Raw genomic sequence first — 14,864 nt, forward strand, 5'->3', positions numbered from 1 at the left:
ACCAACTACACTGCGACACAGCCAAGATATTGCGTGTCTCCTAAGTGTTACTGAAATAGATACTGCCATCCTTTCATCAAAAGATTTAAAGAGGGGATGGTGATGAGCAAAAGACACTGCACACTGAAAATCCCTCTCTTTTTGAAAAGAGAATAGGGTAAGAGATCCTCTTAGCTTCCCGCCAACAGAACAGCGACGCTGAGAGCCAAATCTTCATGAGAAAATGCAAAGTGAATATCTATGTGAAGACAGGCCACTGTGTCCCTCTTTCCCACCCATCACTAACACACACACACACACACACCAATCTGTCATCTAATTTTAAAGAAGTTAATCTCTGTATGCAAGAGAAAAGCAGAGAGGGAGAGAGAGAGAAAGAGAGAGAGAGAGAGATAGGGGGAGAGAGGAGAGAGAGAGAGAGAGAGAAAAGAGAGAGAGAGAGAGAGAGAGAGAGAGAGATAGGGAGATAGGGGGAGAGAGGAGAGAGAGAGAAGAGAGAGAGAGAGAGAGAGAGAGAGAGAGAGAGAGAGAGATAGGGAGATAGGGAAAGAGAGACAGGTTGGGGGATGTGCAGCCATGTCTTAGCTTGAAAAAAGCCATCGCCACATTTAAAACGGAGGATATTTACTCAGTCTTAGTCTAATGCCAAAAGATAAGGAAATACAGGCCGTGATGAGGCAGAGATGTGTCTGGACATAATCTGAGGAGTGAAGTGATTGCATGAAAAGCACTCTGCCTGTTTCAGTCGGGAAACAAGCGCAAATAAACAAATGTGAGTTCTGAAGCTGGAAGTAAAGGGACTTGTATGGAATTACTGTGTCATAGTAATCCCTGACAAAGCCTTTACTGAGGTGATTACAATGTTAGAATCTATTTCCTGTTTGGACGTCATTCAAAATGAATGTAATGATAAAAAAAAAGATGCAATCTCATTGAAGCCCCTCTCGTTAAGTGCTAACGAGCGTTTCCTGTTAATGTCCGAGACGTGTTGACTCATGTGAGTGAGGTTTGAGTTCGTCTCGTGTTCCGTTAAAAGGCAGCTTTGTATATTTTTTTCCCCCTCTCCTCTTAACAGATTTTTAAACTGGGTAAAAACTCTTTGTGTCGTCTGAGGGAGTCTTATCGTGGTGAGTCATGTTGCGTTAATCGCTCTCAGCGCTCTGAACGAGTTTTTATGGTGTCTCTTTGTTCCTCTGCTTCGCCTTGGGCTTAAGATGCTACTGATATCAGCCTCCCTCACCACATACTGCTCTCTTTTATTGAACGCTGAAGCCAGTCTCGCACCCTCTCACGCTCTCTCTCTCGCTCTCCTTTCTGTGTCTGTCCTCCATCCATCGCTCCCTTCTCTCCTCGCAGTCTGTCACCCCCCCTCCCCCCCTCCCCTCCACCTTTTCCACTGTCCACTGTCACTGTCACACTCCTTTGTCTAAATACAGCGCTTTGACTTCTCCTATCTCCTCTCTGGATTCTTCTCCGCTTTTATTTTGACATTCTCTCCCCTCTTCTTCCGTCCCTCTCTCTCTCTCTCTCTCTCTCTCACACACACCTTCCTTTTTCTGTCTTGAGTCTTCCTGCACCCCAATCCATCTCCCCCCAGCGCCCATAGCTTTAGCTGTCTCGCTCTTCATCCTCTGATGTGTCCGTTAGCTGCTCAGAGCCGCTGAGACCATTAGCTCCATTTAATCTGATTCTCTTGCCCCCTTGATTCCGCCGCAGCGTGGGCAGTTTGGCTAATTAATTTGGTGGGAGATTAATTAGGCTAAGCCTGTGATGGTGGGTTGGCTGAGTAAGTCTTAGAAGTGGGAAACAAAGTAATTCTATGGTGATTAAGCATCTGGTCAAGTGACCTGTGGCATAAAACCGAAAGTGGAAGCAGCTCGATTTAAACAGCACCTTATCAAGGCCAGCGGTTATTGCTTTATGGACTAAGATAAAATATGACCCATTTGAACAGATAACAGACCTGTTTAGACATGAGCTCTTCTAAATGTCTTATATTACATGAATACAAGTCCCCAAAATATACATATCTTTCATTCTGTAAATATGAATTTACTTCATTTCTAAAACATAATGCCACTTACTGAGGTCCTCAGTATGAGGCTGAGGCGGGGGGGGGGGGGGGGGGGGGGGGTTCACTGAATACTGAACGAGAGCTTGACTTGTGTTTCAAAACATAAACATTCATTTGCGCTTTTTTTTTCCGTTAGGCCCTGAGTTTGTCATTGAACGATAAGGCAGGAGGAAGTTTATGAGAGCTGCCATCTCGACCAGAAATGACCTGACAGGATCAGCCAAAGCACACACAGACAGACAGCAGGTGGCCAGCTATGCTTTCCACACAGTGATATACACTGCGCAGACGCGCTAATGTCAGATAAACAGAGAGGTCCAGGTGCCGTTCGAACACGGGGAGAGAAAGGCAGATGGATGCTATCCATCACTCCCTTCCCCACGGTCGTCTCTCTCCGTTACGAGACAGCGGATACGGCCAATGCGGAGACGACTCATGGAAAGGCTGCTGGAAGGGAAAACTACAGACGATGTATTAAACATTTGTTTAGTCTGTCTGGACTGTGAAGAGTTATACTTTGAAACACAGTGTACTATGAGGGAACAAATATAATGGTCTTGTGTTAGGATGAACATATGTTGCGAATGTTTGAACTTCTGTCAGTCTGCATGGTAAAACTTTATGGTATGAATTTGATATAATGTAAATGCGTTATAGAAACTGGAATGGAAAATGGGAAAATAGTTTATAATCTGGCTTCAGTTGGAAATCTGTCAAACCAACAGGTGGCAGAATTAAAACACACACACGCACACACACAAACACCCTTTTAGTACAATTATCGAAGCCTGAAGGTAATCAGACTGTCTGTATGCAACCAGACAGGGGCAGTAACAGTGGCTAATCTACAGAGCAATTTGGCAGCCTGCACAGTGTAACTCTGACATGAACCAATATATTTCCTATTACAGCTCCCACACACACACACACACACACACACACACTGGTGCAGACTTTGAGCGGACAGTCTTATCCCAGCCAAACCTACACATTAGACATTAACATCACCCGACCCTGCTTTTCACACCCGCATGCCACCTCGATCCCGCCACTCCGTTGCCATGGGAATGCCACATGTGGCGACGCAGGGCATGAGTGAGATGAGCTCTTGGTAGGCTTGGTCGTCTCCTCGCACCCATGGCCCTCCCAAACCACAACTCTAAATCTGCCAGTTCTGAGGAGAGAGAAGACAGAGTTATGGCCTGAGTGAGAAAGGAGGAGAGAAAAGAGAGAGTGAGAGAGTGTGTGTGTGTGTCAGAGAGAATGTTAGAGCGTGAGAGAGAGAGAGACAGAGAGTGAGAGAGTGTGTGTGTGTGTGTGTGTGTCAGAGAGAATGTTAGAGCGTGAGAGAGAGAGATAGTGAGAGAGTGTGTGTGTGTGTCAGAGAGAATGTTAGAGCGTGAGAGAGAGAGATAGAGAGAGAGAGAGAGACAGAGAGGTGGTGCTCGAGAGAAACTTTTAAACTGTTCTCATTTGGTCTGATCACATAGAGTGATGAAGCATGAAAACAGCAAATTGATACATCTGAGTCAGAATCTGAGCAATCTCCAACTGTAAGAAAATAAACTACAAAAATGAGAAGACTGTATGCAGGGCACTGGGCTCATTTCTTTTGTTCCACCTCTTCTCTCATGGAAAAATATAATAATACTGATAAAAAAAAAAGGACTGTATGTCATACATGTGTAGCTGTTGTCTTCTGTCACAACAAAAACCTGCACTTGACAAGAGAAGAAATGATGAGCACAGTCATACAAGCAAATATCGACCGTATAGCTCCATCATATGTCAGTCTCTGTCTATGTGTTCGTATAACTTACATTTCAAGCCATACGGTCTAAATATGCCTTTGTATTTTCCATCTCCTCTTCAGAGCTGTGATTATGTGCCGCATCATTACTACCAATATACACTTTTCAATCTGATTATTTTCTTATCTTGTACCTCCTCATCTCTGACACATTACTCACTCATCCTCCAGCTTGGAGGCGCTTTGCATGTGAAAGGTCAACTGTGTGAGTAGCAACCTACTCTACGGATTGTGACTGAGCGCACTCATAGAATATGCATGTGACTGGAATGCAATGCTAATGAAATCACTGGGGAACTGAACTGAACCTACGCTCTGTATCTCAAGAGCATAGTAATGCAGCCAGACTCCAGAATCCACAATTCAAGCTGCAGTTCACCCAGGTGGACATGCATGAGGATGCATCGTAATGAGAATTATGGGATTTGCAGTCCTCAAATGCAACTGGTTGTGCGGAGATAATTTACGTGCGCTTTGTATGCTTAAATAAAAATGTAACTTCAGTTCAATTTTGGGGAATTAAAGAACACGCACCTGTCCTGGAAAAGAGAAATTGGTGTCACACAACCTTTACCCCTGCAATCCTCCAGTGTTGAATAAATACATTCACATTCACAAAACTGATCCACACAAATATATCACCAAACACATCTACACCACCACCAACGCACAGTCACAACGTGTTAGAAACTGCACACATGCAGTACAAAGGCACACAGACAGCGACCGTCATGTTTCCTTCCTTTCCCTGCAAACACACACACACAGACTTCCAGGCCTCCACAAACGCTGAGTATGTAGTCCTCACTCCAGAACTGGTCTGTAGCTGAAAACAGGATATGAACAAGGGAGGGACTCTGGCTGACTCTATTACTTTGCTGCTGATCTGTGGGCTTGTGAATTGAGGTCGGCTTTGGGGTGTGTTTTAAGTCCCACTAGGGGACCCAGACCCTGGCACTTTTCCAGAACCTTCTCTCTAGCATTGGCAACGCAGACTACCAAACACGCTGCACTAGGAGATCCAAGCCCTAGCGCCTCCATTGTTATAAGGCTCAGCTGGACATCAGCGTTAAGGGCAGATGAATTGCTCGGCTGAGACAGGACGACCGAAGAAAGCCCTGTCCATTAAGCTGTTACACTTACATAACTGTCCTTTCATCCACTGGATGTACTGAATGGTTGACAGAAGCTCATCTTAATCACTCTGGCTGTAGACTTTAATGGGAAGAGAATGAGTTGGCTTTAGCTGTGAGACTTAGAGAAAGGTGCTTGAATGCAGCTCATATTAGAGCTATATAGACGGAATTAACGCCCGAGGAATTAACGTTGAGGTTCCTTTCTTTTTCTTGCGTGGTTCTTGCGAAATCTAAACGTTGGCTGAAGCACGCGCGCTGGAAAGAGAGGTCGTGGAGTTTCTTTTCGTGCGAAGGAGACAGACAGACAGAGGGTCCTGGCAGTTTCGTTCCTGGAGGGGAAACTGAGCCCCACCCGTGTTGAAATGCTCCCCGGACTAAAACAAATAAATGCTTCCAGGCAAAAAAAAAGTGAAACAACGGAGGAATGCTGGAGGAGAACACATCTGGAGAAACACTGGTTCTCCAGAGCCGAGTCTTCTCTCACCCACTAACAAAATTATCATTCCACAGCGTCTTATACAATTAAAACCAGTTGTGTTAAAACATGTGCCACCCAAATATAATGGGGCAACCAGCGCTGTAATCCTATGGAGTCTATAAGTACTATAATGTATTTTGGTCTGTTTCATGTCTACTGCATGTTTATGTGTTGCTGTCTTTTCAACTAAACACAATACTTGATTTTTGGTGAAAACTGCTCTCCAGGTTTCTGTAGATGTGTACCAATGCGCTAACTGCGAGGACTGTCTCTGTCTGGCCTAACAGAGAGGCTGTGTAATGAAAAGTAATTTGAGAAATGTGACTGGTTTGAAAATAATATTTTGCCTCAACATCAGAGCGCTGTTTATTACAGTCAAATGTCTGGATGTCAGCTCATATTTTTTCTCTTTTTTTCTGTCTCGCGACAACAAAATTAGTATCTACAAGATCACATATTTAAATGTCTGCATATTTAAATGTTTGGTGTCTTACTGTTAATTGCTCTGGGAAACTAGAGTTATTTAGCGAGTGGTACAGAGTATGTGGAATCGCTCGCCGCAAAACTTTAATTAAGGCAAACATGCAGTAAACAAGCCTGTGACAGTAATTTAGATGTAGCAGTGAAACGTGAGTACGCACAGGGCACCTCTTTGCATGCAGTCATGTATTAGCTTATGAGTCATGTTTCCCGACAGTTTTTATAACTTTAACTAAGGTCTTCGTCGAAACATCGGGTTAGAGCGATGTCCCAATTAAAGGCCTGGTTGTGGAAATTATAGATTCAACGTGCAGATAAACTGCCGTACATTTTTTTGACCATAATCTAAGACCTGCTTCACACGAGGTCATATTATGAGGTCATATTGTCCCTTGTCTGCCATGATCGGGCCAACCCGTCCCACATTAGCCCGGGAACATAAGCCCAGAAACTTTGTCCTGGGCTACAAGCACCAGGGCTAGTTCCTATTGCGTTCACACTATGGGCCATGTAACCAGTGGCAAAATTTGCAACCATAGAGACACTGTACAACGTTCCAAAACATTGCTAACAACAGCTAACAAAAAATGGAGCCACACACTGTCTTCCTCCTTGTTATTACGGCGCTACATTATATAAAAAGAACCCATCGCACAGAAGACGAATCCACCGCATTAGGACTAAGAAGACAGCGTATTGCATCTGAAATACAACTGAGAAAGATACTGAAACTTATAAACATAATGGGAAAGATACTTATAAACCTCATCATTCCAAACTATTCCTTGAAAGTAATGCTGAATGTTTTCATTACCCCAAATTTCTAATAGCACCCTTGTCTTGTTTGCTGTCCAAAGTTGTCTCTTCCCCCCCATTTACCATTTTTTTCTATGTAATGTAATGGGATACTATAGATTTGTTATGAGCTAGCGCTACCTAGTTAGCTAGGGTTAGTTAATCGCCTCTTACTACAAAGAGTAAACAGAACTGTAACCGTGGTAACTACACATCGTGACATGTAAGCACCAGGTCTTGGACCTCTGGCCCTGACCGTTGAGGTGGGCTTGTTGCTAGGGCTTAGGTTCCTGGTTAAGCCCTGTTTAAGCCCTGCCTCGCCCAGCACGGTGTAAACGCTCCCTGGGCCAGGAACCATGTTCAAGCACCAGGTTTGGCCCACAGTGAAAACGCGACTATTGATATAGTCAATGGTGTGAGGTCACTAAAGGGAAAAATAGGACTACCTACCCTCTGGGTCATCTGTCCCTCCAGTGGAGAGACCCTCTTGACTCCAGGCTGACTCCCTTTCTGGATAGTTCTGCTCCACGGCAATATGGACCACTAGCAGTCGTCTGAGACTCACCAGGTCAGAGTCCTTTAGCCTTTCCTCTAGCTGCCTGACCACTGCTCTGCCTGGCCGACCGGTCAACAGGGTCACCTACAAAACAAGCTTTCCCTGACTGATCAAACCAGAAATTAATGATACTGACATCGTATCAATAACTGGGCTCGGTTTTGATTAATTTATGGGCCTCGCTGTTCTGAAAATGACCCTCTGCAGTGGGCAGAATGCCACAGACTTTTGACAACTATGTGATTCTATTCTGACTGAAACTTGCACTTTAAAATAACTTTCGACTTGAATTCAATCTCTCTCCATGTATGAACCAATTATAGTAGTGTAATACCCTAGAAATGAAAGAAACTTTGGCCAAAAGCAAGTGCTATTACAAGATTTGTTCAAGAATGTTCGTGAAACAGTGGAATGTAGAGACGTCATGCTGTTAACAGATACATTTTAATACTTTTACTCAGATAGTTGGTGCCACAGCTACTGAACAATTTCTCAAGGTTACAGTTCAAATCCAAAAGAAGTTACAGACTTCAAAAAAGCACTCTCATTCAGTGTTTTTTAATAGGGTTAAATAGCCTTCGTCTCATGACTGCGGTGAAAGCAGATGATAGTCATCTGCACGGCTTCACAGTACGACTAAAAAGCCTATAAAACTCTCTTTCTAATGAACAAACTGAATCCACATCCATCTTTCACTTACAATTACAGCTAATGAGAGATGCAATGCACTGACAAAACCGTCCAGAGTGAGAGAGTGAGAGAGACGGAGAGACGGTGGAATCAAATACAATGATGATTCCTCTGAGAGTACAGAAAATTACCAGATTAATCAGATTAAATGTACTTGTCTTCTGTTTGCTTCCTGTGAAGAGAGCATTAGTGCTGATTTTAAGTGTGGCATGCTGAGCAGAAAACAATCTTAGTAGGCCATGTGCTCTGTGTCAGTACACTAATGTCTTCATTCGTATCACATAGCAAGCCTAAACATGCTTTGAATTCGTTTTGGCAGGAGATCTGAGCGCAACCGCAGAAACATTTACAGAAGCCTGAAGGCAAGTAGGACGATTCTCCCTAACATGTAGATGTTATTTTTTGTGCCATTTACTGGATTGCGTTCGTTCCGACGGATTTGGTAACGCAGAGAGAGGAGCCGACAAAGATGTTCCCGGCTTTGCCGTGACCCTGTCTCATTAGCAGGTGTTGCCATGAGTCCTGGGGATTAGGTGGCATTTAATGAACCAAACATTTCAAATCATTCATCAAAGACAGACAAATACGGCAATGAGCTGCTGTAGCCTCTCTGGTTTTTACCACAGGGTTTAAGATCGACAGAGTGACAAATCGAGTCCAGTCTCAAGTCTGTTTGTTTAAATCCCTCATCCGTTCCGTGCTTACTCTAATCTCAGACCAATCATTTAAGAACCACCTCAAGATAAATTCTTAAATCAATAACCTTGCACAAACTGACTTCACTGCTTAGAGTTATAACGACAATCAGATCCCCGTGGCCTTGATAATTAACAGACATCAAGAGAAAAAGGGAGACGGGAGATGCTCTCTATCGTAACTGTTCGGGTAAGGACCGAGAAAGAGCCCGAGGGTCTCACCTCCACAGAGTGACTGTTAACGTTACTCGTGGCTGCGGCGTGACGCACAAACTGCTTAAACTGCTGCAGGCCGTCCAGCACCGCTTGTTTTAGGAGATCTCCCCGAGGACCGGTGCACCCCTCTTTGGGCAGGGAGCGCAGTTCCTCCACACAAGACTGCAGGCGCACGAAGTTCCCTTTGACCTGCTGAAAGAGGGAGAGTGACCAGTGGAATAAGGGAAGACAGGAATGAGAGGTTCATAGTGGAAAAAAAAAAAAAAAAGTTGGAAAGTGAAACCATATACTTATACCTAGACAAGGTTACGTGGGTTTTTTTTTTTGTTATAAGACATATATGTTGCATGCAAGGAATTCCATGGATTGGAATCCTAGGGTTGTGGTGTTGTGCAAAGTGGCTAAAAATAAACACCACATTTCAACCACAACCTATAGCACACAATGTACTGCTTTTTGGTTACACCCAAATGTTCATCCAAAATGTACACAGAAATACAAATACACATGCACAAACACAAACACTTCCAGCTCACACAAAGTGACAACACCTTACACACACACACACACACACACACAAACACACACATATATACCCCTCACCACAAATGGCAAAAGGCATTCCTGCTGCAAGCTGACAGCATAGAGGCTAAGGAGGGGCAGGCGACTGGGCCCCTCCAGACTGCTAGCCAGGGCCAAGAAGTTATCCAGTGCCTCACAGATGACAGAGCGTGTCTCTGACCACCAGGGCGGTGATGTGTCCACAATGAGGACACGGGGGGGCTGCCTGGAGAACGAGGATGACCGGCTTACTGGGGATGTGGGGAAGCAAGACTGCTTTCTCTGATTCATTGCTCTGAACCTGCAGAAATCAATGGAGAAAGAGCTATAATATTTACGCCGAATCCTACTCGTACATAGGGTGTTCCCTACTCGTGGTAAATTTACATTTAACAACACTCTGGCTGCTTTGAAAGTGCAAACTCTTATGTTGGACTTTTTAAAAATACTGCACTTTACACTATTTCCACCACATACACTAAGCATCTCTTTTTTTAATGCGTAGAAGAGGAGAACGCTGTAATACTAAATGCATATTCAGATGTTCTATTTAGGTTACCAGCTTCGCTGTCTACATGCACACAGACAGTAAAAAAAAAAAAGTGGATAAAAAAAAAAAAATCTACACAAAAGCCCTTTGTTTTGAAAAATGAGAAGGCGATTGTATGTGTTACATTTCTTGTTCATTTCCAGGGTATGCTGAAATAAAAAAGTATCAGAGGCAGACAAAGCAGGGAAAAGACCAGACATGAGATGGGAATTGCCTTGATGGTTTCAAAGCAGAAACCAGACTTGGCGTGGGGAAAATCTCTTATTTCAACAGCAGTAACCAGCATGCAACGAGTAAGACTTCTGTCATTTCACGGTTGTGAGATCCAGGAACAATGAAATGAAACAACGAATCAATATTTCAACATAACTGATTATTACTCAGTATATTACACTCTCTTCCTTCCTGTTTATTCATGAAAACTTTGGCTTAGTCATGATGTCGGGCTCACTGACGGATGACCTTCTCCAGAAGGTGAGTCTTCCCACCCATACACCTGAAGGAAGTATTAACACAGGAAGTAATGGACCAACTACGGGAGATTTAACGTCATCAGACTTGCCCAGGGCAGCAAAAAATTGAAACAAACATGTGTCTCTGTGAAAGAAAGAAGTGGGTCCCACATTTCCTTACATTTCTGTTTCCACTGCAATAAAAAACGGAGGGATGTTGTTGAGTTACATCAAGGCAGATGGAGAGATTGGATGTGAGTGGTTAAATAAGGCCATAGCAATCTTTAGGCTCATCAATAGTGGGCCCTCTTTACAAGAGAGCTCTTTCACTAAGCTGATGTTCTGGAAACGTCTGTGCCTCGAGCCTCTCCCTCTGTTTTCAACGAAACACAAGCGACAAAAGCCACATTGTCTGGTCTAAAACAGCCTGATGCTTCAACTCCAAAGGACTCGATATTATTAGATGAGCAAGCCAGCAGATCAAAAAGCTAAGAAGAAAGAGGATTTTATTGGAACAGCGAGTCTCTAATGCAAAAATTGGTGTTTTCTACTTGCTTTTGTATGATTATCTCTTCTAGTTCAAAACCCAAGACCCAGGCATCAATTACATTCTGAGGCGATGACTCTCTAAATTACCGAGGAATGCAGGAATACAGAGACGGGACCGCAGTTTCACAGCCAATCAACTGACCTGAGAAATTATTTGTCTGAGAAACACCAAACTAAAACAAAAACCAAAGCCGTGAAATTAATAAAATACTGTGACGAGGCTTCATTAAAAATTAAATTACCTCTCCCCGCGCGCGCTAAAAATCGATACGTTAGCTGGCCTCGTAGCTATATAACCGAAACAGATAATAAGTTGCTAGTTGGGCAGACAGCTGTGATTGAGGTGAGCTAATGAATTAGCATCACTAACAATGATATACTGTTTGATGTTTCACTAAGAAACATTAAAGGGCAAGTGGACGATAACATGGCAAAGGTTTGATAGATCTAGAATAGACAAAAACGATTTCGCCTATCTCTACCTCCGTCTTCTTCCCAACAAATACGTAAATAGATAACACAGTTTTTCGAGTGAGTGGGTTAGCGGTCTGACGACATGACATTTTTCATGCTCTTCTTCGATTTTTTCTTCTTTACCACTTACCATTCGTATTTAAGTTCTTTTAGGAATGTCGAGTATCAGTATCAATAATTATATAGCTATTTCTCGGAAATTTTCATAATCCAGTTCGACGTATGGATGACAGGTACTTTCCACGAAGCTCGAGACAATCTCGCTTGTTTTCAAACGTCTGCCGGTGAAGTGTAATATATTCCGCTGTTGGAGATCAGTTAACTTGGGTTCAAAAAGAGAAAAAAATACTCTTAACAAATTTTCAGTTTGTGAAACAAAATGTCACGTCTACTCTAAAGAGCCTCTCCACGTCATCCCACTGTGCAGTTCGCTAACACATATTTTTGCAACCAAAAATAAAACAACAACAACAACAACAAAACACGCTGAATTAAAACGCTTCTGTCATACCTCTTATTTTAGGACATGGGTTGTGTAATTGCTTTAGATCCAGACAAGACGAACAACAGTGGCATGAACTGAATTTAGGTCCCCAGCATTTAACTCAGAATAAGAAACACACGTTGAGTTGTAGTTTCTACAAGTGAGTAGGATAAGAATAAGTTATGTTAGTAATGTGAGGTCATGGACAGATTATAGGCCTACCAGTTATGGGCACAAGTTCTGTAGGGCTCCTTTACTTTGTTTCAGAAAAGGCAAAACACAAGTAATACAAGTCAGCATATGTTAAATCTGTGCAAATGAACTGGCACCGACCAGGTGTTCGGGTAAAACCTTTAGCTGAAGGACATTTAAACATAACTGTCACTGTCAGTTAATATTATTCTGGTGACTTCCACCTTCCTGTCTAAGATGGACATGAAAGACCCCAGGAGATCCTCTAGGGGCTTGGGGCCCAGAGCCAGTATGCCCAGACTGTAATCATTTCTTGTGCAATATAATGGGTTACATATCTTAAATAGTAAAAACTAACCTGGAAAAAACCCCCCACCAAATATTATAAACTCACTTGCTCACTCAGAACTTGTGCTTTCATGTTCAGGTGGATTAACACAGTCAAGTCTCTGTTCTACAGTGTATGCTGCTGCCGCATGAGATAGGGGTAAAAAAAACCAAAAAAAAAAAAAATTATGAGACCGAATGTTTGCAGAACATTTTTTCAATGGAATTCAGACAGCGCTAAAAATAAATAAATAAAATAAATAAACAGAGGGGAAAAAAAAAAAAAAACATCTACCGTTTTGGGCTTGTTTGGAGTCTTAAGAGGCTTTGGCTTGAAGCCTGTGTTGTGAAATCAGACCTGACACACGACGACGCATCACTTCTTCCCGTGCTGGAGGGATCAGTGCAAAATGCTCACATCTGTTCCGCGGAGATAAGGGTGGGCAAACGAGCTGCAATCCCGAACAGCGACGCTCCCTGATGGATTTGGCCGAACGGAAGTCCCAGTTTGGGAAGGGCGGAGCGGCGTTTGATTCGTTCTCCTCGGGAAAGTTTTGGGGCATTAGTAAAATGTGAATAAAAATGCCCAGGCGTTTCAAAACAGGCTTCTCTGATCGGAGACGCGCCATGAATATGAAAACAGCCCAGAATATTTTGTTGGAGGATATCGAGTGACGTGTTGCGGTTAAAAATAGTCAACTTGTAATCAAGGCCCATTCATTTAGTTTGGAAGGTCTAACGTCACTTCCCAACTCTGGTTTTCATCTCCTTGTCCATAAACAGACATTCTTCACCCCTTCATGCGATAAACAATGTTTAGTTTTAAAGGTGCTTAGGTAATATATGTTTACCTCTGCCCAATTATAGGCTGCCTGGTGTCCTTATGATTATCAGCAAGTGTTATCAGCAATACAAAAACCATGCTCTGGCGTGTCTGGTCAAGCCTCTGTTGCGTTAGTTCCCATGGAATGGGATGGATGCAACTCCCTTCCATCCATATCCAAAACCTCTGGCATGTCCACACACCTCTTAAGAGGATTGAGTCCCAAATCCCATTGTTTTATTTGGCAGAAATTGTTAAGATGGAATTGTGAGGTTGAGCGATATTTTTCGTGGGAAAAAAGTTGACTACGTGTTAAATATAAAATCGGTACAAAACCAGTCCCCCATGGGCGACTGACTTGTAGCCTATAAAATTATTAAGACATGAGCAACATCTCTGTTTTGCATTTTGCCGTATCATTCTCCATGGCTTCACCGTGTGTTCAAATTAATTTAGTTTTTGACTGATGTCCAAGTTCAGTTTCTGCATTCATCCCGTGTCTCTCCATGTCTTTCTTATTGTCTGGGTTCCTCCTTGCCTACAGTTAGTACTGCTGTCTCCAGTTACTTGATGATAATTATATGATAATTTATTATTAATTAATTGGTTATATAATGTACCACCTCTCTGAATTCTAAGGTCGATTATCAGAACAGTAGACTGAATAGAAGGGCAGTGACATGGCACACTCTTGTTGTGGTTTAAAGGCTGAATTCCACACTAATAAGTGTGATCTAAACAAAGCTGCTCTGAATTAGATTTGATAGACTCAGGATCAGTCTCAAGGGACCACGCAGGGGTGGTTTGGTCTGTCGTGGTGATGATTTGATTAAACCATTTGCGTTCTAATCATAGCTGAGAATGGGGGTGTCTTCAGTTTTACATGTGCTGCATTCCAGCTGGTCACAAAGGACTCGTTTAGGGACAGTAACTCCAGACGAAGATCGTCTGTTTCCTGTTGACCCTGACCCTCCGACTGTCAGTTCTGTCAGAGGTGGTTTACACTGTCTGAGACTCAGCCTTCTCCAGCCCCCTTCAGACCACATAGCATGATCAGAAGGTACCATTTACAAAGGGCCAGCTGGAGCCAGTCGGTCTATAGGTTTTGGCACTTCCCAAAGATTTTCTGCAACCCTGCCACCGTTGGTTGACATCACTGTGTGGGGATTTATGCCGCACGACACGTAAATTCAACTGGGCTCAAATTATTATGAGCTTTGGGGTCACACTCTTGTGCCTAATCTGCGAAGATTAACACTCCCAAATGTGAGAGGGTAAGTGTGATTTCGCCTGTGAGCAGCTCCGGTCCTGTTCACTGTGGCATAGATAATATTAGAGAGGGCTTTGTCTTCATCGCTCTGATTCAGACTGTACCGAACGCTCAGAGCCTGAGTTCTGCTGCCTGGTCGTTAGGATCCCGCGGAGACTTTCTCTGCTCTGTCCCGTGGTCGCGCGCACTAAAACGCACGCGCTCTTTCACACAGAAACATTCACAGAAAGAGAGAAAAGGTACAGGCGGCGT

General features: G+C 43.3%; 1 protein-coding gene across 1 annotated transcript in view; it reads right to left on the reverse strand.

The window, feature by feature from the left end:
- Positions 1–9,782, reverse strand: part of m1ap (meiosis 1 associated protein) — an 18,724-nt gene extending 8,942 nt beyond the window's left edge. The window contains exons 1-3 of the mRNA XM_030779231.1: positions 9,534–9,782; positions 8,937–9,122; positions 7,224–7,413 (exon numbers count right to left, since the gene is read on the reverse strand). Coding sequence (XP_030635091.1) covers positions 7,224–7,413; positions 8,937–9,122; positions 9,534–9,782 — 625 coding nt within the window. The remainder of the gene's footprint in view (positions 1–7,223; positions 7,414–8,936; positions 9,123–9,533) is intronic.
- Positions 9,783–14,864: the final 5,082 nt, after the last annotated feature.

Source organism: Chanos chanos, chromosome 7, assembly GCF_902362185.1.
Source record: "Chanos chanos chromosome 7, fChaCha1.1, whole genome shotgun sequence".
NCBI lineage: Eukaryota > Metazoa > Chordata > Actinopteri > Gonorynchiformes > Chanidae > Chanos > Chanos chanos.